This window comes from Argopecten irradians, chromosome 1 (genome assembly GCF_041381155.1).
Source record: "Argopecten irradians isolate NY chromosome 1, Ai_NY, whole genome shotgun sequence".
In the NCBI taxonomy this organism is placed as follows: domain Eukaryota; kingdom Metazoa; phylum Mollusca; class Bivalvia; order Pectinida; family Pectinidae; genus Argopecten; species Argopecten irradians.
In genome coordinates this window covers 58,958,942-58,981,612 of record NC_091134.1, presented here as the reverse complement: position 1 = coordinate 58,981,612, position 22,671 = coordinate 58,958,942, and the positions used below count along the sequence as shown (strand labels likewise).

Below are 22,671 nucleotides of genomic sequence, written 5' to 3'. Positions count from 1 at the left end.
GTTAAGATATATTAGATGGAATGACAGATGCGTTTGTATTATATTTCACACGAAACGCTTGTAGTTCATATATTGGACACATTCACTTTTAAACACACTTTGATGTTAATTTTATAACAAATTGCAGGTATACAAAATCCGTGCAGGTATATGCAGGTAATGTTATATTTTCTTTGATGATAATTACCTATTACAAATATCTGATGGTACGTGACTATATCCGCAGCCTTATATTATAGCAAAGGCGATCTAGTGCTCGATCTAACTTCAAAGGACAGATTGGCAAAAATTCAAATATAGACATATTTGCTATATTCAATATTTATTACAAAAGAATTGAACAAGCTGAAGCAGAGTACCCAATAAAATATATATTCAACTCTGTTATTGTTATCTATGCGGTCTATTGATGAAGGAAATGTTTAGAATAACAAACTTTTCAACATCATCTGACGACAATACTGTCAATAAAATGACGATAAAACAATAGGGACCTGACAACTATTCCCAACCATCGGCCAATACACATATTACATATACGTACAATACTGTGTTCAGCTAATGCAATAAAAATTGTACAAGAACCATGTATTAAGAATTTGTAACAGTTGTCAGGTCCGAATTAATAAATCGAAACAGACCTTTTCGTATCTATGGTGGCAATCAGCAATAATTATGAGAGTCGAACACTAGTACATATGTGATTGATAATATCCATAATAATACTATTATCTTTTCTTTATGGCCATATTGGAACGAACACAAGCTTAAACATTTATGTAGTTCTGAAAATTAGCAATGGGGAAAGCTGAACAAATAGTTTCAGATCTGACGACGTCGTTGAATCAAATTCAACCCCACCAAGTAGAGCCTGACAATAGACCAATGAAAGACGTATATATAAAAGACAAGCTGGGTACGGATATTAACACTGAAATACACAAGCTTAATCGATCAGTATTACATCAGGTTATAAATGCTGTAAATCCAGTATTTCCCGTGATAATCAATTTTCACAAAACGTATTATCAATTATGAACGTATTTACGAGGTTTTACAGAATAGAATAAGATAATGAATTACCTTTGTTTAGTGTATTTAGCTTTCGAAAACAAAACATTGTGTATAACAGGTACCTTAAGCGTCGATTTCTCGCGAAAATATTGGATTTGCAGTAATACTATTGCATTGTTTATGTTATAACATACGTATGAAGTTAAAACATACAAACGATATCACTGGATGACATATACAAGGCGTTGCTGGAAGTCGGCTGGCATAGGGTATTGAAAATATCTAAAATGTCATAACAATCATTAACATTAGTCTGTGTCACTGAAACGCTTTTGGTAACCACTGTATGTGGCAAACATCGTCTCGACGTGACTACATTAGCACCATAAACATTTTAAAAACTAAATTAACAAAGTCAAATTAGAGGATAACAAAGTTAGTTCCGCGTCACTGGTCCGTCGATCGGATGTCCTCCGATATCCCAGAACTCGTACTGTCACTTGTCAAAGTTAGTTTGCTACCGGCTCGACTAGACAAAGCATTTTCCTCTCGTTCATCATCGGGAGATTTCGTAGTATGTTCGAGACCCATCGGGCCGGATACCAACGAGAGGTCATTTAATGGTCTCTCAAGTTTTGTCACGTGCACGAAACAGCATGGTTGTGAAATCTCCGTTTTCTTTGGAGCTTTGAACTTTTGTTTGCTTTTCTGTGACTTTTTCTTTTTTTTCGACTTGCTGATATTGAACAGTTCATCGTTCGGATCTGAGGTCAGTTTCCTGAGTGCGTTGTAAAACTCCGTAGCCGCACTTCCGTCGTCGAAACTGAGGCCTGCCAGACGTGTGTGATCGGTTGTAAGATGGAGGGTGTGGAAGTTCGTATGAGGGGCGGAGTACTCCGTTAAATGATCAACCTTATTTTTCCATAACATGAATCCGCTACCTTTCTCTGACAACACGATCTGTAATCTCCGTTTACGATGATGTTCACCGGTATCAAGAACAAGAACGGGAATTCCAGTCATGGCGAATTTCCAATGATCTTTTCCACCCATGACCTTTCCGAAATACAAATTGGCAAGACAATTGCAAACAACCACATCAGTTTTATGACTTTTGAAGAAAGTATCTACTTGTAAAATGTCCTGTTCAGTCACACCCTCTGTGAAACTCACTGGTCGATAGTCCTCTGAAGACTGAGCTGGCTCGGTCACTCTTATTGTAGGATTTTCCCGCCTTTTTACACCTTGGTCGTCTGCTGCGGAGCCGTTCACTGTTGTTTGTGGCCCAAACTTTGCGACTGAGTCGTATTTTTCCTTTAAGTGTTTAATCCCTTCCTTAACCTGACCAGTTTTCCGTAACCGTATTATATCCTCCGTTGTACAGTACGGATTTTCCCGCTCGAAAGAGTCCACCATGACGTCATTTTGAGTCGGCATCGTTGCAGTATGCGCCATGGATATGAAGAACACACTATGGAATCAGCCGGACCCAACACACGTTTTTCTTTAAATTTACAATTTAGAATAATCTTCACCGGAGAAACGACAATTTCCCTCTAGCACGCATGGTAGTATTCAAATTGCTCATTTAATGGTAAATGTGAGAGAAATTGCAGCTATACCATTCAAATGATGAAAACCACAAAGTAATATACGAACAAATTATATTTCCAATTGTTTACCACAGGAAATATGACGTCACGAAACGACAGCTTACCACTCAAAGTAATAATTTGTTTCCTGATTCGAAATCACTGACGTTATATACCCAGCCACACTCCCTACCACTCTAAATCCAAAGCTTAGACACGATATACACACAGTTGTCATTCAAAGTAGGTTACACAAATTACGAAAATAAAATTCCAGCTTTATAAAGTCTGGCGCGTTGTGCTGATTATCCGGAGATCGGTGATGTTTTTCTGCTTATAACACCACATATTGGTACGATTCCAGGTCACGTGACTTTTGATGAGAACAAAACGTGGATATTAATCTAACTTTTGGTGACCAGGCTGTGTTGTTTCAGACCTGAAATAAACAATTAGAAACATTACTATACAGAAATCTAAACATTATTATGAAATGGATTTTCTGTACAAATATTTAAGAATTCTCAAAAGTCGGCCAATGGTTTTATTCTGTCGATAGTGAGTATAATTAATTCTGTCTCTATTGCCAAGGCTTGATAACATAAAAATATCAATATCTTTTATATATCAAACTACGAGACGTCCCGATGGTAAACCTGCATGCAATGTGATTGCTTTCTGATGAGAAATTGCACATTATTGACCACGTGTCTCCGACAATCACAGCCTCCCACTGATTAATATTCTTACATAATTATCTCCCTTCGTAAAGCTCTTTTTATATGAAAGTTATTAGATTCCAAACTGATTATATACAATTATGTATATCATTCATGATAACATTCTCAAGTGTTAACAATAGTGACGTTCTCTCTTAAAAGTTATACGATAACAACTATGATGTCCTGCAGCTGGGTTCTCCAGCAGGAACAACGTCTTAAAGATCAGTGTAACGTAGTCTTATCAATTATAGCTATTTAAAAAGGATATAGGAAATAGAAAAATAACTTGTAACGAGTGCAACTTCCTTGTTAGTAAAAAAATTTCCTGCATGTAAACTGCAAAAAATAGAGATAAAATACAAACCTCTGAACTAGGCCTTACCGTGAAGGGTACTCCTAACTAAATCACATCAGCTTATATTTGTGACAAGTGAGTTTCATTTCCTATAACGCGTTTATCCACTTTACATATAAGATTAAAAAAAAGATGAATGCCTCCCTTGTAAACACTCCTTTTAACATTGATGAGTGTCAGATGAAGGTGGTCAATATACCGTTGATGTAAAAGACAATAGGTATATAATCTGAGGGTCCAATTAATGTCAAGTATATTATTATAATTTATCGACAAATGAGACAACGGTGAATACAACATTAAATGATAATCAAAACAATTAATACTAAAGATTAATTTATTAAAACAAAATAATAAAGATACCTAAATATATCATTACGAGCAATATATCATTTCCCCTGAAGAAGCATTGCTTAGTAATTCACGTGGTATGCTTAATTAGACAAATTAGTATAATGCATCACGTAAACTACTTCATCAAATTTGGCCATAAATATAAATAAAGTTTGGAACAACATGGGATAAACATGTTTATTTTCAGTCTCCCCTACAAACTTAAATTGATTCAGTCTCTCCTAGTCTAGACTCGTTTCAGTCTCCATATCTCAACTTGTTTCAGTCTATCCTATGCTCGTTTCAATCTCCTCTATGCATGGTGTAAACAATACTACCAAAGAATCATTGTTTTCGTCTAGACACATAAAACTGTATAACCTAACTATACAATCTACAATAAGTGTTACATGATATCACTATTACCTAAACATGAGAGAGTGATATATTTCTCTGTACTAAGAAATACCTCTCAGTTTTCTGATAAAAGTGTGTGTGTGTCAGTCGTTAACCTATCCCCTCCTCCCCCGGCTTACCACCCGTCAAAAACATTACCGAACTACATCCACTATGCAACACATAGGATGTTAGGGTGTGGTAGGATGTCACAGATAATGATTATATACAATTGTCATTAAGTGGAAAGTCATTATAGCATCTTCCTGAGATAAAGAGTTGTCGTAATGTACAATGGTGCGTGAACGTCTTGTACCACTGCAAGTCTGTAGAGTAAAATATATGTAATGTAACATGATCACCATTTTGCAATCCATTAAGTTTTCCGCTGTTAAGAGTTTCAAAAAGTACAGTAATATCAAGAGGACAATGGGTGACATTCCACAGCCTCCATAAATAAATACTGTCACTACATGCTTACAACAAGTACTTGAGAGGACGTTCTGGATGATAACAACACAGACGAAAAAGAACATTCATTTTCTTGTTTTAGGCTTCTATTGGCAAACCCTAATCACCGACATAACCAAGTACTTTATTCCGATATCTCCCCGCGCCTACAGCAGATTTACATATAGATCACGTGCCATACAGCCACCGTATCTAGACGTGATGCTACCCTCATTAGTAGCTCGGGGCACTTTCGTCTCCTCACGGTGTAAGATATGAAATTTTGATATGATGCCAATTACAAGCGAGCAATTATCGGTATTATGGAGCGAGAGTGTTAACAAACACCTTCCGTTATAGAAGAAGCTCCCATCCTATTTGAACCCTGGTGTCAAGTGTGTGTCTTTGCATCAGCCCCCTAAGTGTCGGTGCGCCAGAACAAGGGTAAAATTCACGTGACCTTCCAACTTTGCCACCATTTAGATGTACGTATAAGTAGTATAAATAAAAACTCCATATAAATATGTTTGATAAATGATAGTTTTAAGTTCCTTTTCATATTTGCGAACCTATGAATAATTGTATCGACTTCGAAAGATAACAAATAATTAGACATAGGTTGCTGTCTGCTGTTCATAATATGCATTTCAACGTTCTGAATGTCAAATTTGCTTTTGCCAGAGAATGTTTTAATGCAATTCTTTTGTTTAGTGTTAATACTATTATCAACAAATTAGACAACGACATTGTTCCGAATGTGTGAGGTCCTCGATAGTGATAAAGAAATCTGTCCAAAATCAGAACTTACAATACAATGCCTGTGAAAACTGTTATATCGATACCCAATTACCCATAATTAACACAACTCACTTCAAATCTAATTGCGTCGCTTTCTGTTTGATTGTTCTGTAAATTAATCAATATTTGTGAACTCTTCACTTTGTCTGGTCTGAATTGTGTAAACATCAGGAAACGAAATTAGAACCAGAGTAAATACGCCGTATGAAACTTATCAAAAGACATTTACATCCAATCGGGGATATTTTGTGGATGTTTACTGAATACAGTGATTTAACCCAGGATTGATTACTTCCTGAAGTCGATCTTATCTTTTGATGATGTTTTGTGTAAACAGGAAATACCTTCTTGGATATGTATCGGCCACTTCCGGTTGTGAGTGTGATGCATTTCAATGACCATTCAACCTTTTAACAACGTTTAAGCTAAATAGGCAAAATGTCGTCATTTGGGTAATACGCTCAACTATATGCAACCAAACATTGTCAATACAAGTATAATTGTGAAGTTTTAAAGTTGAGCGATTAAAGGAAAAACATAAAAGTAACTAATCGTCGCAAATCATTATCATGCATCATTTCGGCGCAAGTCTCTGTCACAAAACTAAATGATGATGGGTATAATTGGGCGACATTATTGAAGTTTATGACACAATGAGTGTGGCACGTGACACATGACAGCTGAACCTTGAGATGGCGGTGTATTAACTCTCGGTGTAAGAACGTGGCCTAGACAACAGATCAAATAAAGAAATGGAGACATGCGTATTTAACGGCACGACCTCCATAAATACCAGATATAATTGACAGCGACTTTCTAGCAAGCTTTGTCACTGGCATAAACTGTGCATGTGTTGCTCTGATCATGAATACCTCTATAGCGCGAAAACAATCGACTTTCTTTGGAAGTGTTTCACAGTATCTTTACATATTTTATCTAACATTGATTAATGAGTTTCTATGACACTCCATTTTCTTCTAAATTACTACATTACTTTTAACAATCAATGCAAATATTACCATATACCGTTACTAACCTTTTAGGTTTTCCATTGATGCTGGGCTGTTGGGATCCTTGAAATGCCGATACATATAGAATGGAAACAATGAGATGTGGATAATGGGACGGAATTGGGAGCAAAAAGAGAAAAATATTAATAGTTTGGGAAGTAGAAAGTGCAGCCCAAAACGCATAGCGGAGAGAGTCAAAGGATGATAATGGGCTGGGAAGGGGACCAAAAAGACAAGGATGTCTATTGCGGACGGGAAAAGGACAACCTGGATAATTAGAGACAGAGGAAACATTGACAGCAAGAACGGATGAACAATCTAAATAAAACAGAGACAGATGACAAATACAATAATGGAATTGATAAAAGGAAGAACACGTATACATGTATCTAAAGGAAAGAAAGGAATCATTTAAAACGAGAATGAAGGACAATACAGATTAAAACAGATGGAAAGGAAAGATATTAGGAGGGTCTTATAATGGTGAAAACTGTGAGACAATGAAATGACAACCAAGCCAAAAGAGAAATAAAAGAGAGAAACTGAAAAAGAAAGTAAGTGAGACCACTATGAACTACACATGGGCCGAAATCAAGCGTAAGGACAGAGAGATTAACTTAAACAGAGGGTGCTATAGATTAAACGAGACAAAGACATTACCGACAGGATGTATGACAAAAACTGATGTCTAAACATCTAATTAAAGTGTATTTAGTCTACATTATTACATGTAGTCTGCATTAACCTTTAACGTTACACGACCTGTTGTCAGTTGAAATAGCCGGCTTGAGTAAGTCTACGCTATAGGAACAGGATACAATAAACTTTCTTTGTGTATGAATTATTTATGTAACTGTGACCACCATTTATGAATTCCGGAGATGAAAACTTGCCGACAAGTCAAATGGCTATGGGGTGGCAAACTACCGAGAACGGATCGTCTAAATTATGGAAAGGTCAGATGATCCGTTATTACATAGTTATATGATATTCATGAAGTGATTTACATATCCCAATCACACGCCTGATCTCATGTTACAATTGGCAGTGATTACCTCCTAAACCGAAAGTTACGTCATATTGTGGCATAAATCTATACATTATACTGTTGGTTTTTTTCCTTTTTTATACTTCCCTGTGTGAGTTGTTCCATTCATAGATGTGGTCATCAACTCAGTTTCCCACGTCCAACTGGCACGATAACGACCACGTTATTAAGGAATATAAAACAGGAAATTAAGTTTCGTTTGTAAACGTTTCACAAATCAATCTTTCTTTGAAAATTGTTTTCTTCCTTTTAAGTATATCATATTTCGTCGTTAGCGGTGTTTGCGACATAAGTGTAAACTTCACACAAAGTAAACATGTGATTAGTGTCGTGTCGGACCACAGGGCCTGTGTAGCCACAGTAGACTATTTAGTTATCATTAGGGCGGTATATACTGGGCAATGTTTCCTCAGATTACAAACTAAAAAATTAAAACAGATTAAAGTCTAGATATCAAAAGTCATTTGAGCACAAAATGCATAGCTAAGCAGCTACCGTATATGTGAGTTTACAACCGCAAGTGTTCAGTTTGAGAATAAAAGGTTCTATCTCAAATGTCAAGAAATTGTTGTCGTTAAAACAGCATTGGCTTGGTCGTTTCATGAGCAAGAAATCAGGCAATAACCTCTCAACCACTTGCTACAAACATGTATATAAAATAAATGTAAACTTATTCACATAAATGTGTGATATCTACAAAACACAATAAAAGTATATAGTTACAACAGGAATGCGCAACGAGGAAAACTGATCTATTATTTCTGGTGTACAACCCACTTCTACAAAACAGTTCATAACTGTGTAGCAAACGTTCTGTACGCCTGTACTTCGTGAAGTGCAAGATAGTAGGTCGATAATATTCGTAGGAGCAAAACAATAATTACACTACAACCAAGTGTTTCTTGCGACACTGATGGACCATCACCGTTAATTTACATTCCAAGTGAATTAGACCACTGTGAGATACACGTAGAGCTGCTAGTATGTATCATCTAGCAGAACTGTGTGCCGTTTACTACGGAACGGCGTCCAGGGACTATCCTCAATATAAAACAGTTAACTAAACGAGCATAACCAGAAAAAAGCATTGCTTTAATTGGATAACTGATACCAAAACAACACTATACTTGATTTTGTAACGTGACGTACGAGAAACAATTCCCAGAAGGGTTGTTTTGCTCTTGACTAGCGTCAGGTAATTATAGTTAAATCACCGTACCGCCATCACGTAACCGTGAGTTTCAGTAAATGTCCACAAAAGTAGCAAAAGATGGCAGGGGATATTGGAAGCAGAGAGAAGACTGCTGCTATCCCCCTTTACCGCTTTTTACGTGTGTCTGTGTTTAAAGGCTCATCAGAGGCAGACATTGTGTTTTTATGGTCACCAACTGAATGTATTAAATGCCGTTTTATTTATGCATTTCCTTTCATTTGTTGTTGAGGTATTTTTTGCTGTAGGTGTTCAACGTCTTAATCTCTGATCGAAGTCAGACGTAATTATACAGACCGCCTGTAGTAGCAGCCTGTCAACTCTACACAGATGGCAAGACAACATTGTCCAGAGCCGGGGAGCCGTGTCATCGATGAAGATGTTCTCCATAGGTCGTCATTAAATATTTATGATATGCATGTGGTGCTTTGGCGATTCTGCGAGACCACGACAAGTCCACATCTCTGTGACATCAGTATATCGCACTATCCAGCTTACGTACACAACGAAAAAGTACATATTCCGTCTTTGCATAATACAGAGTTAGCTCCCTTGCGGGTAGGTATCGATTGTTACGTCATTATTTTGTGAGCGCAATTCTCGTCATTTTTCTCCGAAACATATGACGTTACACTCGCAAACACATGACGTCACAATCAATACCTACCCGCAAGTGCAGATAACTTTGTAATATGCAAATTCGGAATATTTGAAAAACTGTTTGTGAATAAGATGTAGCATTGTTAATGTAAACGTTCGAATTTAATTAAAATATTGACTTTGCAATGGTTATATGGGTTTCAGCTACATTTTTGACTCAGTTGTACCCCAGTACAAATCACGGAATGTTCTGTATTTACAGCGTATTAACAGCTTGGTTAGGTTTTAATAGAAAGCTGCATTAAATTCTTAAAAACAGCAAAATCAACATCTGATTCCAGTTAACGAATGAAATGTCGCGTTCGGAAAAAATATTTAGAGATGAACTGTAAAAACAGGTTACTTCTATCTAATATATCAATTTTATATACCGAAAACTTCTCTTTTCTGTTGTTACTGCTATTATTGATGGTGCCTATTGTTACTTTAGCTTGCAAAAATGGCAGTATCAAATGCAAATAAACAAAACATTTCATTTTCAATTATCTCTATATATTTCTTTCTTAAACATGTGTCCATGTGTGTCAAATAGACAAGCAAAATGTCATTTTCACGTAACAGCAACCCAATGAACCTTTTGCTGAAATGTAGTGATTGAAATCGATAAAATCATTTACATCAGTAGACATTAAGATTTTTTATTTCGAAAGCAAATAACTGGTATGCTGCCAAATGAGCAGTAAAATGAGGACATATCCAGACAGTAAAAAATAGAATTGAAAAGCTCGTGAGCGCACGTGCATGTTCAATCAACACAAAAGAATGACTTTCTAGTCAACTGCTGTAACGAGCAGTCGTTACATGTGATTTAAGTTTACCACTTGAAGCAAGTTCTAATAGACCTACACAAACGCAATTAAAGTCGCTGGTGTAATGCTGATTATAACTACACATAACGAGAGTAGATGGAGAAGGCGTAATGAATCACGCAGAATATCTAAAAACGTCTCGTGTTAAACGTTAGTTTATACAAAAATTACCGACTCGCAACTAAAACTTGCAAGTCGACTACCAGTGGACTAATCACCACAATTTGCAATAACCAAAGCTTATCTGCTATGATTATTCCTTTATGTTTTCCATACAATAACCCCTGTCGTGTCACGATTTCCACATGTCACTCTGTGAGGATGCATTTCTGTCCAGGACACATCACTCCATAACGTGAAGGTTGGGAAATATTAAATCTGAAGACTGTTGGTAAAGTTACCATAGGGAGACAGAGAGCATATCACCAGAGAGAAAAATATATTATGGATTAAGGTTGTGGTCTATAGAGCCTACCGGAGCGAACCCCAGACACATAATATATCGTCTTGCCTTGAAGATTGACACCACAGCATCAGATCAGAGCAATAATTTAGAACGACAGTGTACGAGACTGCTTAAACGTGTAACGAGTTTTGGCATAATGGCGTCTCGTGGCTCCAAAGATGTATTAAACTTGTCTTGTGAACAGACAGATGAAACCGACCGGAGGTGTCCGTAAAGGCGGGAAAACGACAGCATCTGTCGGATCAATCGTGAAACATATAAAGTAGAAAATGAAGAGGTAAATCTTCTAAGATATGTCTCACGTACACTTTATGTGTCTAGGTCCATTAGAACCTATGTTTATATGATAGTGGTGCTTTACACCCGAGTCTGTCTAACGCAGAGTTCATGTGCACAATTGTACCTGCTGCCCATTATTTGGGGTCTTTCTCTTCTTCCTATGTGACTTTCTTCTTAACATCTCGTCTGGCACAAACATTTGACCTGGAGCTGAATGCTTGCCCTGTGAGAAAGCCTCCGAGTTCTATCCTCTGACGAAGACACATCATGGTCTATGAAAGTGGTTGTTTCATGCTCTATCTTAGCGCTTAGGGAGTGGAACGACTGGTTCCACCAGATGGAGTGTGTTGTTTTTGTCGCTTGTGAATTTCTTAACGTATGTTCTGATTTGGTCTAGGATATATTCGAGGAAGTCGAAAGTTCAATATATGATCGATTTCTAAAGACACTTCAGTAGTCATGACCAAATAAGGAGAGGTGGTGTAAAGGAGAGCCTACATGTCATGGGATCAGACGTAAAAACGTCAGTAACTGTCAGTATAATGGCAAGAAAGGCTACAATGCCAGCTACTATGGTATGATACAAGGGTGCTCGTGAAGAAAAGGGTAAAAACGACCGACGTGTTGGATGGATAGGCAAAAGATTGACGATATCTTACCAATTACTGCTAATATAAGTCACCCTTTGGTATTAATGATGTATCTTCGGCTTGCAATGATGAACAAACTTAAAATAAATTCGATGCTCGTAGAATAAAGAGATTTGTTTTAACGACATTTGTTTGCTACATATCATACTAGTCGTGGTTTCAGACGAATCTATGTATCACCATTCGTAACACTGCGCATGCCATTTACTAAGTGACAGTTCCGGTGAAAAGTCACATCTCGGACTAATCTGATATATCGTCCACCAACTGATCCCCTTGTGGTACCACTCTTGGATGTCAGAAGCAGCTCTTACAGAGATCCTGGGTCCGTTTATATAAATACACAGAGCTGTATCAGAAATACTGCCTGTTGCGATATGAATCAGAGAAGGTCTCTAGCTTCTTGTAAAGCCTACGCGCCACACCACGTGACATTAAACAATCATTTTCGCTTTAACGCTTGCATAACCATTTTCATTTATATCGTACATCAAGTATGCACTCTTTCATCCGTTATTTACTTAGTGATTGATTGGTACCATTTGCCCTTCATCCAAATTTACTCTTTCGTTCCATCTCTTGGCCATCTAAACTTGATATATTTCATTACACATAGGTTGGCCTTTCAAGTTGATAAATATCGTTTACCAAATAAGCATGAATCTCCCTTCTCCCCTCCCACTTATTGATCAAGGCCTTCAGCTCTATCGACGTAGTCACAAGTGCCAAAAACCGCTGGCCTACTTGAGACGTTTCAACTGAACTTAGAAAGCCTCATTGTTCAATACATGGTGTATGTGCCCGAAACATCAAACCATCTTAGAAAACAGAAAAACTCTTTATCTTACAAAGACAGGAAAGCATGTGTACAACCAATGCAAAACCTCTTATAAATCAAGTAAAAACTTGTCTTTAAACTTCAAAACACGATAAATGAAGTTCAATGGAAGTGTACACCACATGATAACCACAGAACATCTAACAGTTTCCCTAAACGGAGATAAGTAAGACTGTGTTTTACATGGCATTATATGTTTACATTCACTTTGAGCTTAAATTGTTTAACCTTTGTTCTACAATGGTCGTATCCATTGACAACTGTATAAAAACTCAAGAGAAAGTAACAACACGCAAGCACCACTGATGACCAACTGCGGGTGGACATGCATGTGCATGCACGTTATAACTGTCATCGACATTAACTCCGTCATTGCGCGTGCACATGACATTTATAGGTAGTATGTGTAGATGTACATTATAATTGTGTCTGTTTTCAGTAAGATAGAGTACAAGTATCCCCGTGACAGTTGTAAACAGTTGACGAGTTTAATTTTATATATTATATCATCAGGGATGACACCCAAAGGATGTAATGACGGTTGTACGTTGCCGACAGTAACAAATCAAATGAAGTTTAACTAAAACACAAAACTCACTGTCGTACCATGTAATGCATGAAAAAATATTTGAAATGTCTGCGTTACAGTTCGGTTTAAATACTTGTTTTACAATTGGATGCAAAATCGCATAACGTAAACTCAGCGCTGTATAAAGATTAACGATTTCCTTATTTCCTTTGATATTTGCTGATGCATGTATAACGACTTCGATAAATTTTGTATAGATTTTCTTACATAACATACACAATGAAGTAACGCTGATTTTAAAATCTGAATACACTAAGATGTAAAATAGAATTATAAAGAGTAGCGAAGACATCTGTATGTATACACTTGAAAACTCGTACATTCATTCTTTTGTGCTCCATAGAAAAAGTAACTGTAATTAAAATTTATATCTAGTCTACACGAACACGTGCAACTTCTTCAATCCAGGAAACGTGATTGCTGAAATACAATAATAAACATTCGGTTTGTCTTAATTACCTTACTTATTGGCTGAGAATAGCAAGACCTAACCTACTTAGGGAAAGGGTTTCAAAAAGCTAAATTGATATATTCTTTTTTTTATCTAAACCATCTTGCCATCAGATGTTAACCATCTGTGCCAATTCTAGAGTTCTGTCTCTTGTAATGGTAGAAACACATCTGATTGTCTGAAACATCTGTGTACGTCGGCATCTCCGCCAGGTGGCGTGGAGTGGTACTGTAAAAAAGTGTTCAGCGACCTCTAGCGGGAATATAATTTTCAATTATGCCTTAAATGAGCAACATTTTTTCTTTTTCATTTTATGGTCCGTCTGTCGGACTAGGTTATGACAGATAGACAAATATAATGGTCATCATTTATCGTGTTAAATTATGATCAATATCATACAAAGAATTAATTTTATGTCATAGAATATATTTTCTTGATACAAACTTTTGTTGATGAGATAAAGGCGACAGGAGACTTTCCGAAAAACGACATACATTTTAAATGTAAACTAAAACGCTTTCGAAAAACATTTTGAAGAAAAAAATCAAGATGATGAATTTTTTTTTCTGCGAAACAGCCATTGCAGTTGCATGCATGTATTTCGGGGATGTTCTATGAGATAACAATACATGTTTCAGTAGATAATAGCAGCTGAAGCAGATCCGTGTACTTTTAAAGGCAGCTGATATGGCCAAAGCACTTCTATAAACATCTGTGAAATGTCAAAAATATGCTCTTCGTGTATGTTGATAGTTCTCGCGCTTCATGTTGCAGTGAAATATTTCACATGTACATAAGTTCTGTGTTAGCGCTGTGAACCTTGCCAGTAATGTATGCGTGGTGGGGTAAATCTGTATTACATCACTAGTCGTATATCTGTGGGAATTCTGGTCCAATAGTGTGTTTGTGATATAGTTTAACAATACACTTTTTAGAATGTTTGTTAAATTCCGTCTAAACAAACGACAAATATCAGTGGCACGCGATCAGTCACAAGAGAGAGATAGAAAAAATACAAACCGCTAGGACCTGAAATCAAAATATTCAACCTTAAGAGAGTTTTCAAATAACACTATAAAACTAATCGGTTGAAGATAAGTACCCATTGCTTATGAGTAAATAAACAATCTGAACTTTCTACCATGTTTATATCATTCAAAAGAGAAAATGACAGATCTGAAAGGCTGGTGGCCGTTTATAGGATAGGATAAAAAATATGCAGGTTTTTTTAACTACATCTGTATAAACAAGGACTTGAGAACATCAGCTTAAAGTCACGTCATGATTCAGTATTTAGTTTACACTTTAAAATGCAGTCATTAATGGTTTACACTGAAATACGGCCATAACGTACCGATATTTCTATCAACTCCATTTACATAGATTTCCTTGTTATACAATATCATATTTAGTATGGTGTTAATCCGTTTGCCTGCCAAGCTCCGGTCCATTACCGTCGCGTTAAGCTACAACACCTTTTTGTAAGTAATATCGACGTTAGTTGTCACGCAATGTGGAAACGCACAGTCGGCAATGCTTGGTTAGCTTGGTCTTAACGTAGTACAGCCATTGTAATGCAGCTAACCAAACTCCTTTTGTGAAACTCCAACCATTTTTTAGCCAACTGGAAACTGTTGAGGTTGATTGTGAGCTCCCAGATCACGATACTCTCTAGATATACTTGTTATCATATTTTGGTAGAAAATAGGTAGTTCGAAATACACTATCGAATTAACAATTTATAACACTCGTTAATTACTGGTCACACGCATATACCCTCAGTCTATGTGAGGCTTCGAAAGTGAATTGCTAAGAAAATGAATTTGAAAAAAGTCTTGTATAATGACGAATTATATTTTGAAGATAAGAAAGCACTAGATGCTTAAGCATGCCTTGTTCACCGGTCGGTATAGGAGAAAACACCTTGATGGTTTTATTAAGTGTTAAAAGTTCGGTCATGTAGGCTAACTGGTACAATTTCACGGCAATAACAACCAACCCTTTGTGTAAAACTGGTATAATATTTTAATGGGAAAAGTAGAGGGTACTTGATTCACTTTCCATTACGCAACAGGCCATTTGTGTTCTATTATAGCTCTGTTTTCTATTTTACTGCATTAGCATTTCATTGTTAGTTATCAAACCCGATTCATAAGGCATATCTTATTTTTTATCAATTTCCTGCTTTTTGTCCGTTCCATAGTCAGTAATGTAATGTATAGAAATATAAACGGCGATATCATATTTTATAGTTCAAATTAAAATCAAATGCAATCGTTTTTTCGATATGAATGATATTTCAAAGAACGCTGCTTAAAAATCCGGAGTGGAAACTTAAAATCTTAACTTAAATACCGGATATTATCCAATGTTTACTTTTTATCTCATTTTAACATAACAAAGCACAAAAGCATTATCATTGTAACAATAGGAACAAACGAAAGATGTCAACAGTTAAATGTGCTGTGGTGTTCTATTAAGAATGGATGATAATGTCCATCTAGTGTCATTCAAGCAAAATACTTCACGTAAATATGTGTGAATAATAACGAACAAGCAAGAGCGTAATACTTCATACAAAAATCTCAACTACTCAATTACTAAGACTTGACATACGTGGCGATCGAGAGAAAGAAATAACGATATATATTTCTATCAATCACAGAGGTGATGTCAGGCGAGACCAGGTATCTGAATTACCTGGCTAAGACGTCCAGGTGTTTAGCGATTTATACCGGATAATGCATGTACATTCAGATCACAGACTCAAATCCTTTAATGGAATACCAAACACATCTGAGTAGATACCAGATTAAGTGACGATTCTCATCACCATTTCGAAATGTACAGTCAGCTTACACGGAAAATCCTTGGAACTTTTCTCGATGATATGTGGCAATAAAATATTCAAGTAATGTCTTTATCAAGAATATATACCATATCAGTTGTTGATTTGTCAACATACCCACGAGTATTTTGTTTCAAATTGTCTATTCCGAAACTACTGTGTGTTTTAATTCGCCATCCTCAAACATAGGCGAACGAACCATCAAAATCGAAATTTGATAAACTTGTAAGTTGTATACAGGCTTGTAAGAAAGAACTCCTGGGAAGATATAGGAAGTATTTGTTTATCAGGAAAGTTCTATAGTATCGGGCTGGTTGAAGGCGGTCCGACTGCAGTTATCTTTATAATGAAACGTGCTGCCATGCTTTTCTTTTGTACATAGGACTTGACCCTATCCAGCGTTTGGCCATGACCCCTAAAAGGGTCTACAGCTCTAGGATAACGTCAGGAGATGAGGATAGGGTACACGTAGTAACGCAGGTGTTTTGGAGGAATGCTAAAGCTCTCGTTTTTTAAAACCACATACAAAGACATTCTGACTTGTTTACATCTGTATCTCTGCACATTACAGATAATCCGCTGACTCACGCTGTCATTTCCGTACATCTACCCACACACTACAAACATGTTTTTATGTTTAAATTGAAAAATTACATAATATATTTTTTACTAAATCAAAATTAACATTTACGTTACTTATTATGCTAATGAGACGTCGCGTGTAATGGTGTTATCATTGGAATATCTTGTACATACCGTGGACACCCACTGGTACTAATTATCAATACACGCGTCAGGAAATATCTTTCTAGTAAAAAAAATTATTGAATGCTTTTTAATATTCTACATACAGCGTAAATAGTTTTTTTGTGATGTGCTGGGGACACCACTAGTTACATATCATATCTTGACAGACGTGTTGACATTTATCAGATGACTATACACGCTAACATCACAAAACGATATTTTTGCCGTGTTTACGACTATAGTGACATCACTTTTACTATTCATTACCTAAACGTATAGTGAGAAAGCTTCAGTACTTCTTCACAATCGTCGGAGTAGACAAGTTTCCCTATTAATCGAATCTTCACTCCGACTCTTTTCACAGGTATTGTTATCCTCAGTGATGTAACTCGTTTATTCTCTTTCTGTGACATTGTTCAGGTGTCGCCCCACTAGTAATTGACGAAGGACATTAAAACAGTAATTAACATTGTTCAAAACACGAAATCATCAAGGTTATCAGTATTTTCTCGTGTTTGATACAGGACGTCACGAAGTCCATCATTTCGCCGCTACTGGTTTTCACGTTACCGCCGTGTGTGACGGGTAGATGTGTGACCTATCGACAGCTATGACCATAAAAAGGAAATGTTATATGACCGAAAAACAAGACCGAATTTATTGCTGAAGTTGTTGATTGCATACCTTACTCAAAAGGCCAATAATAGTCTTGTCTGGGTATAAACAGTTATCTCCCTTTGATTTTACACTTGCCCTCACCCTTTCGAATGAATGCTTATACCCAGACTCTGTGACTATTATATATGGACACCTCTATATATGTGAAATACTGAGTCAGTATAGCCATATATATATATATATGCCTAGTATTTCTGTTTATATAACTAGCAACGATCTACATGACGAAATCAATCATCTCCCTTCACGAGAGTCAGTTACGCCATCACATGATAATTAGTTCTACCGACTTAATTGTCTGAATATGAGACCAAGAAAAAGAAAGAAAACTAGGATTTTTTTTGAAAACATTAATCATCAGTGTTGATTATCTGCCCATTACAATATAGTCCTGACAAGGACAACAATCCTGAATGGCCTTAGGTTTACGACCCATAAACGGATATCATGGTAATATCACCTACAATAAAATCATTATAAATCGCCAGTGTATACCTACCCGACACAAACAACACTAACGACTTGGTAATTGGAGACATTTAACCTTACATTAGAAATTCTTTCTCGTTTTGAAAAACCAGGAAATAGTTTACATTTAGAAAAATAATAAATTTTCAGAAACTAACGGTTTTATCAATCTGAAAACATGTAAATTTTCTATTTTTAATTCATTTTTTATACGTAATAGAAAAACAAATTTCAAAAGTCTTTAAGGCTGTGTTTGTCTCCTTTTACAATGACTAAATATAAGTAAATACTAAGCGTACGTTTTATCCAATCTAACAATGCAGATTTTCTACAGAGTATTGGATACCCGTACGATTCATTTTTCAGTGAACTGATATTATTGTAACGATATAGATACATTAAGTCATGTCACCTGTTGAAGGAGCACATAATATATAGCACCTGCCAGACCTACAACCTCTTAGTACGACTGTCACCTGAGTCAATCAAAAGTTTCACTCAGTCCGGATATGAATCACCGACTTATCGTGGTTATACCAGTCTGATTCAAACTTTCTAATAAACAGTAGAGATACCTTGTCACCTTGATTATACCACCTACACCGTACCGTGACAAATCCACATTATCATTACGGAATGTGTTTAATGACGGCGTGGTTTGATTTTTTTCAATAATAGTACTGAGGTCATTGCGTAAGATTCATTTTCCGTGACCCTGTCCCCATAGTATTGTAGCCAACCAAACTATGATATATAAAGCACGTGTATCAGTTTGACTTGTTCCGCTCCTGTATAATTAAGTACAATGTACTCGTTAATTAGTTTCTTTGAATGTGGTTTGCCACACTATGATAATTAACCATATGAAAAAGAACCCTCATCAAAATGTCGACGTGCTAGTATCCCTTGTAATTTGTTTCCACATGCTATTTCATGCGTAATTTACACCGCGTCAATTTCATATTACTGAAAGAACTAAACCACCGTGACGAATAACGATGACTTATACATGTATATTAAAATGTTCTTTCTGAGCCACACGACTTGAATATGAGTGCTACACTAATTATTGAATATTTTCTGCGCTACTGGCTGTAAACGTCACGTAAATAAGAGTGTCATTTACAGGTGTGTTGATGATGTTTACGTTCCGCAAGAAAGACAAGTAAACAGCGGAGTGAGGTCAGCCTGTCCTGAGAGGTCGACTTGGCTAGAGAGGCTGTAACATCGTTACATGTCCTCTTCATTTCAATTAGCTATTGCTTAAAGCTTTTATTATTCTAAACTAACAACTTTAGCTAAGCTGATTATTGTGTAAACTATATAGTGTATACACGTCCACAGTACACTGTATGGTGTGTACACGTCCCCGGTACACTGTATGGTGTAAACACGTCCCCGGTACACTGTATAGTGTGTACACGTCCCCGGTACACTGTATGGTGTGTACACGTCCCCGGTACACTGTATAGTGTGTACACGTCCCCGGTATACTGTATGGTGTGTACACGTCCCCAGTACACTGTATAGTGTGTACACGTCCCCAGTACACTGTATAGTGTGTACACGTCCCCGGTACACTGTATGGTGTGTACACGTCCCCGGTACACTGTATAGTGTGTACACGTCCCCAGTACACTGTATAGTGTGTACACGTCCCCGGTATACTGTATGGTGTGTACATGTCCCCGGCACACTGTATAGTGTATGCACGTCCCCAGTACACTGTATGGTGTGTACACGTCCCCAGTACACTGTATAGTTTATGCACGTCCCCGTTACATTGTACAGTGTGTAAACGCCCCCGGTACACTGTATAGTGTGTACGCGTCCCCAGTATATTGTATAGTGTGCACGCGTCCCCAGTATATTGTATGGTGTGTACACGTCCCCAGTACACTGTATGGTGTGTACACGTCCCCAGTACACTGTAGAGTGTGTACACGTCCCCGGTACACTGTATAGTGTGTACACGTCCCCGGTACACTGTATGGTGTGTACACGTCCCCAGTACACTGTATAGTGTGTACACGTCCCCGGTACACTGTATAGTGTGTACACGTCTCCGATACACTGTGTGGTGTATACACGTCCCCAGTATGTACAGTGTATCGTGTGTACACGTCCCCGGTACACTGTATAGTATGTACACGTCCCCAGTACACTGTATAGTGTGTACGCGTCCCCAGTACACTGTATGGTGTGTACACGTCCCCAGTACACTGTATGGTGTGTACACGTCCCCAGTACACTGTATGGTGTGTACACGTCCCCGGTACACTGTATGGTGTGTACACGTCCCCAGTACACTGTAGAGTGTGTACACGTCCCCAGTACACTGTAGAGTGTGTACACGTCCCATGTACACTGTATAGTGTGTACATGTCCCCGGTACACTGTATGGTGTGTACACGTCCCCAGTACACTGTATAGTGTGTACACGTCCCCAGTACACTGTAGAGTGTGTACACGTCCCCAGCTCACTGTATAGTGTGTACACGTCCCCGGTACACTGTATGGTGTGTACACGTCCCCAGTACACTGTATGGTGTGTACACGTCCCCAGTACACTGTAGAGTGTGTACACGTCCCCAGTACACTGTAGAGTGTGTACACGTCCCCGGTACACTGTAGAGTGTGTACACGTCCCATGTACACTGTAGAGTGTGTACACGTCCCCGGTACACTGTATAGTGTGTACACGTCCCCAGTACACTGTATAGTGTGTACACGTCCCCAGTACACTGTATAGTGTGTACACGTCCCCGGTACACTGTAGAGTGTGTACACGTCCCCAGTACACTGTATGGTGTGTACACGTCCCCAGTACACTGTATAGTGTGTACACGTCCCCAGTACACTGTAGAGTGTGTACACGTCCCCGGTACACTGTAGAGTGTGTACACGTCCCATGTACACTGTATAGCGTGTACACCACGTCCTCGGTACACTGTATAGTGTGTAAACGTCCCCAGTACACTGTATGGTGTGTACACGTCCCCGGTACACTGTAGAGTGTGTACACGTCCCCGGTACACTGTAGAGTGTGTACACGTCCCATGTACACTGTATAGCGTGTACACCACGTCCTCGGTACACTGTGTATTTTGTAAACTTCCCCAATACACTGTATAATGTATGTGTTTGAATTTCTCTATACTATGATAGTGACATTCCAATGAACGGTTACATCCTTATATACAACAGTGGAGATACCAATTGATATGATTTTCAAAATTTATAGATTTTAAAAAAATCTTTAAATATTTACCTTATTTGAAATGAAATATAAATCCCAGTCTGTATATATCCTAGTCGTGTGTATACGGAGAAATCACAATGTAATAATCCTTGAGTTGTAGCCCTCTCCACGTTCACGCTCACAGTGAGAGCGATGGCTACGCTCCCCGTATGTTATAGCCCCTAAGCCGAGTAGAGTCATCAGTACAATCTACAAAACAACTTTGTTTACATACGTCCAAAATATAAAATTCTTATTAATCTGTAAAGGTACGTATCTTTTGTGTGGCTTTGTTACGTAAACAATGAGAATACATCCTACCTTTGCAGGTAAACAGGGACAGGTAATAATGCATCGCGCCAAAGCACAGCAACAGGGCGTAGGGATAGTATTGTTAGCTTCGGGCGAAAAATGTATACTTCAAGATCTTCATTTATTTTATTTTTTGTTCGACGATTAAAAATTGAGAAATTTAGTCTTGTGAATGGATACAAAATAGACATTACTTTAACCCTGTGAAAGCGTCGTTGTAGAATATTTAATTACATGAATGGAATCGTCACAAAAATATTCGCGAAATATGTGTGATGGTAAACGATTGAATGGGGTTGCATCGCTGGAGCGTATGTACAACTTTCAACTGAAATCATCTGTGAAGACTCGCATAATAACCAGGGCACAAATCAATACCCTGGCGTCACGCTGATATTGTCATGAGCTTTAACACGGATTATTGTGGTAGAAATTCAACTGATCACTCTCGTGTAAATATTGGAAACATTTATAACATTTCTTTCTGGTAATTCAATATTAAAGCCATTTGTTTCAGTATCATTTACCTACATTTCGGGTAGTCTTGCAACGTCTTGCATTCTAAACACTTATTTGCGTGCAGAAAGCAAATTCGAATTAATTACAGGGGTTTAGGAAAAAAATAACGGGGTCTCGTTGACATTATTCTCCATTTATAAGCAAGGGTCTTGGCGCCGACTGAATCTGCTGCATATTTATTTACACGG

The 22,671-nt window shown here is 37.5% G+C and overlaps 1 protein-coding gene across 1 annotated transcript; it reads right to left on the bottom strand.

Moving 5' to 3' along the window:
* Positions 1-305: 305 nt before the first annotated feature.
* LOC138335457 (uncharacterized) lies at positions 306-21,868 on the bottom strand. The gene is made up of 2 exons (XM_069284560.1): positions 21,683-21,868; positions 306-3,045 (listed from the first exon to the last, which is right to left on the bottom strand). The coding sequence occupies exon 2, from the start codon at positions 2,467-2,469 to the stop codon at positions 1,462-1,464; it is 1,008 nt and encodes a 335-aa protein (XP_069140661.1). The 5' UTR covers positions 2,470-3,045; positions 21,683-21,868; the 3' UTR covers positions 306-1,461.
* Between the last annotated feature and the right edge of the window lie 803 nt (positions 21,869-22,671).

Coding starts and splice junctions, on each gene's coding strand:
- LOC138335457 (XM_069284560.1), bottom strand. CDS start 2,469: ATGGCGCATACTGCAACGATGCCGACTCAAAATGACGTCATGGTGGAC.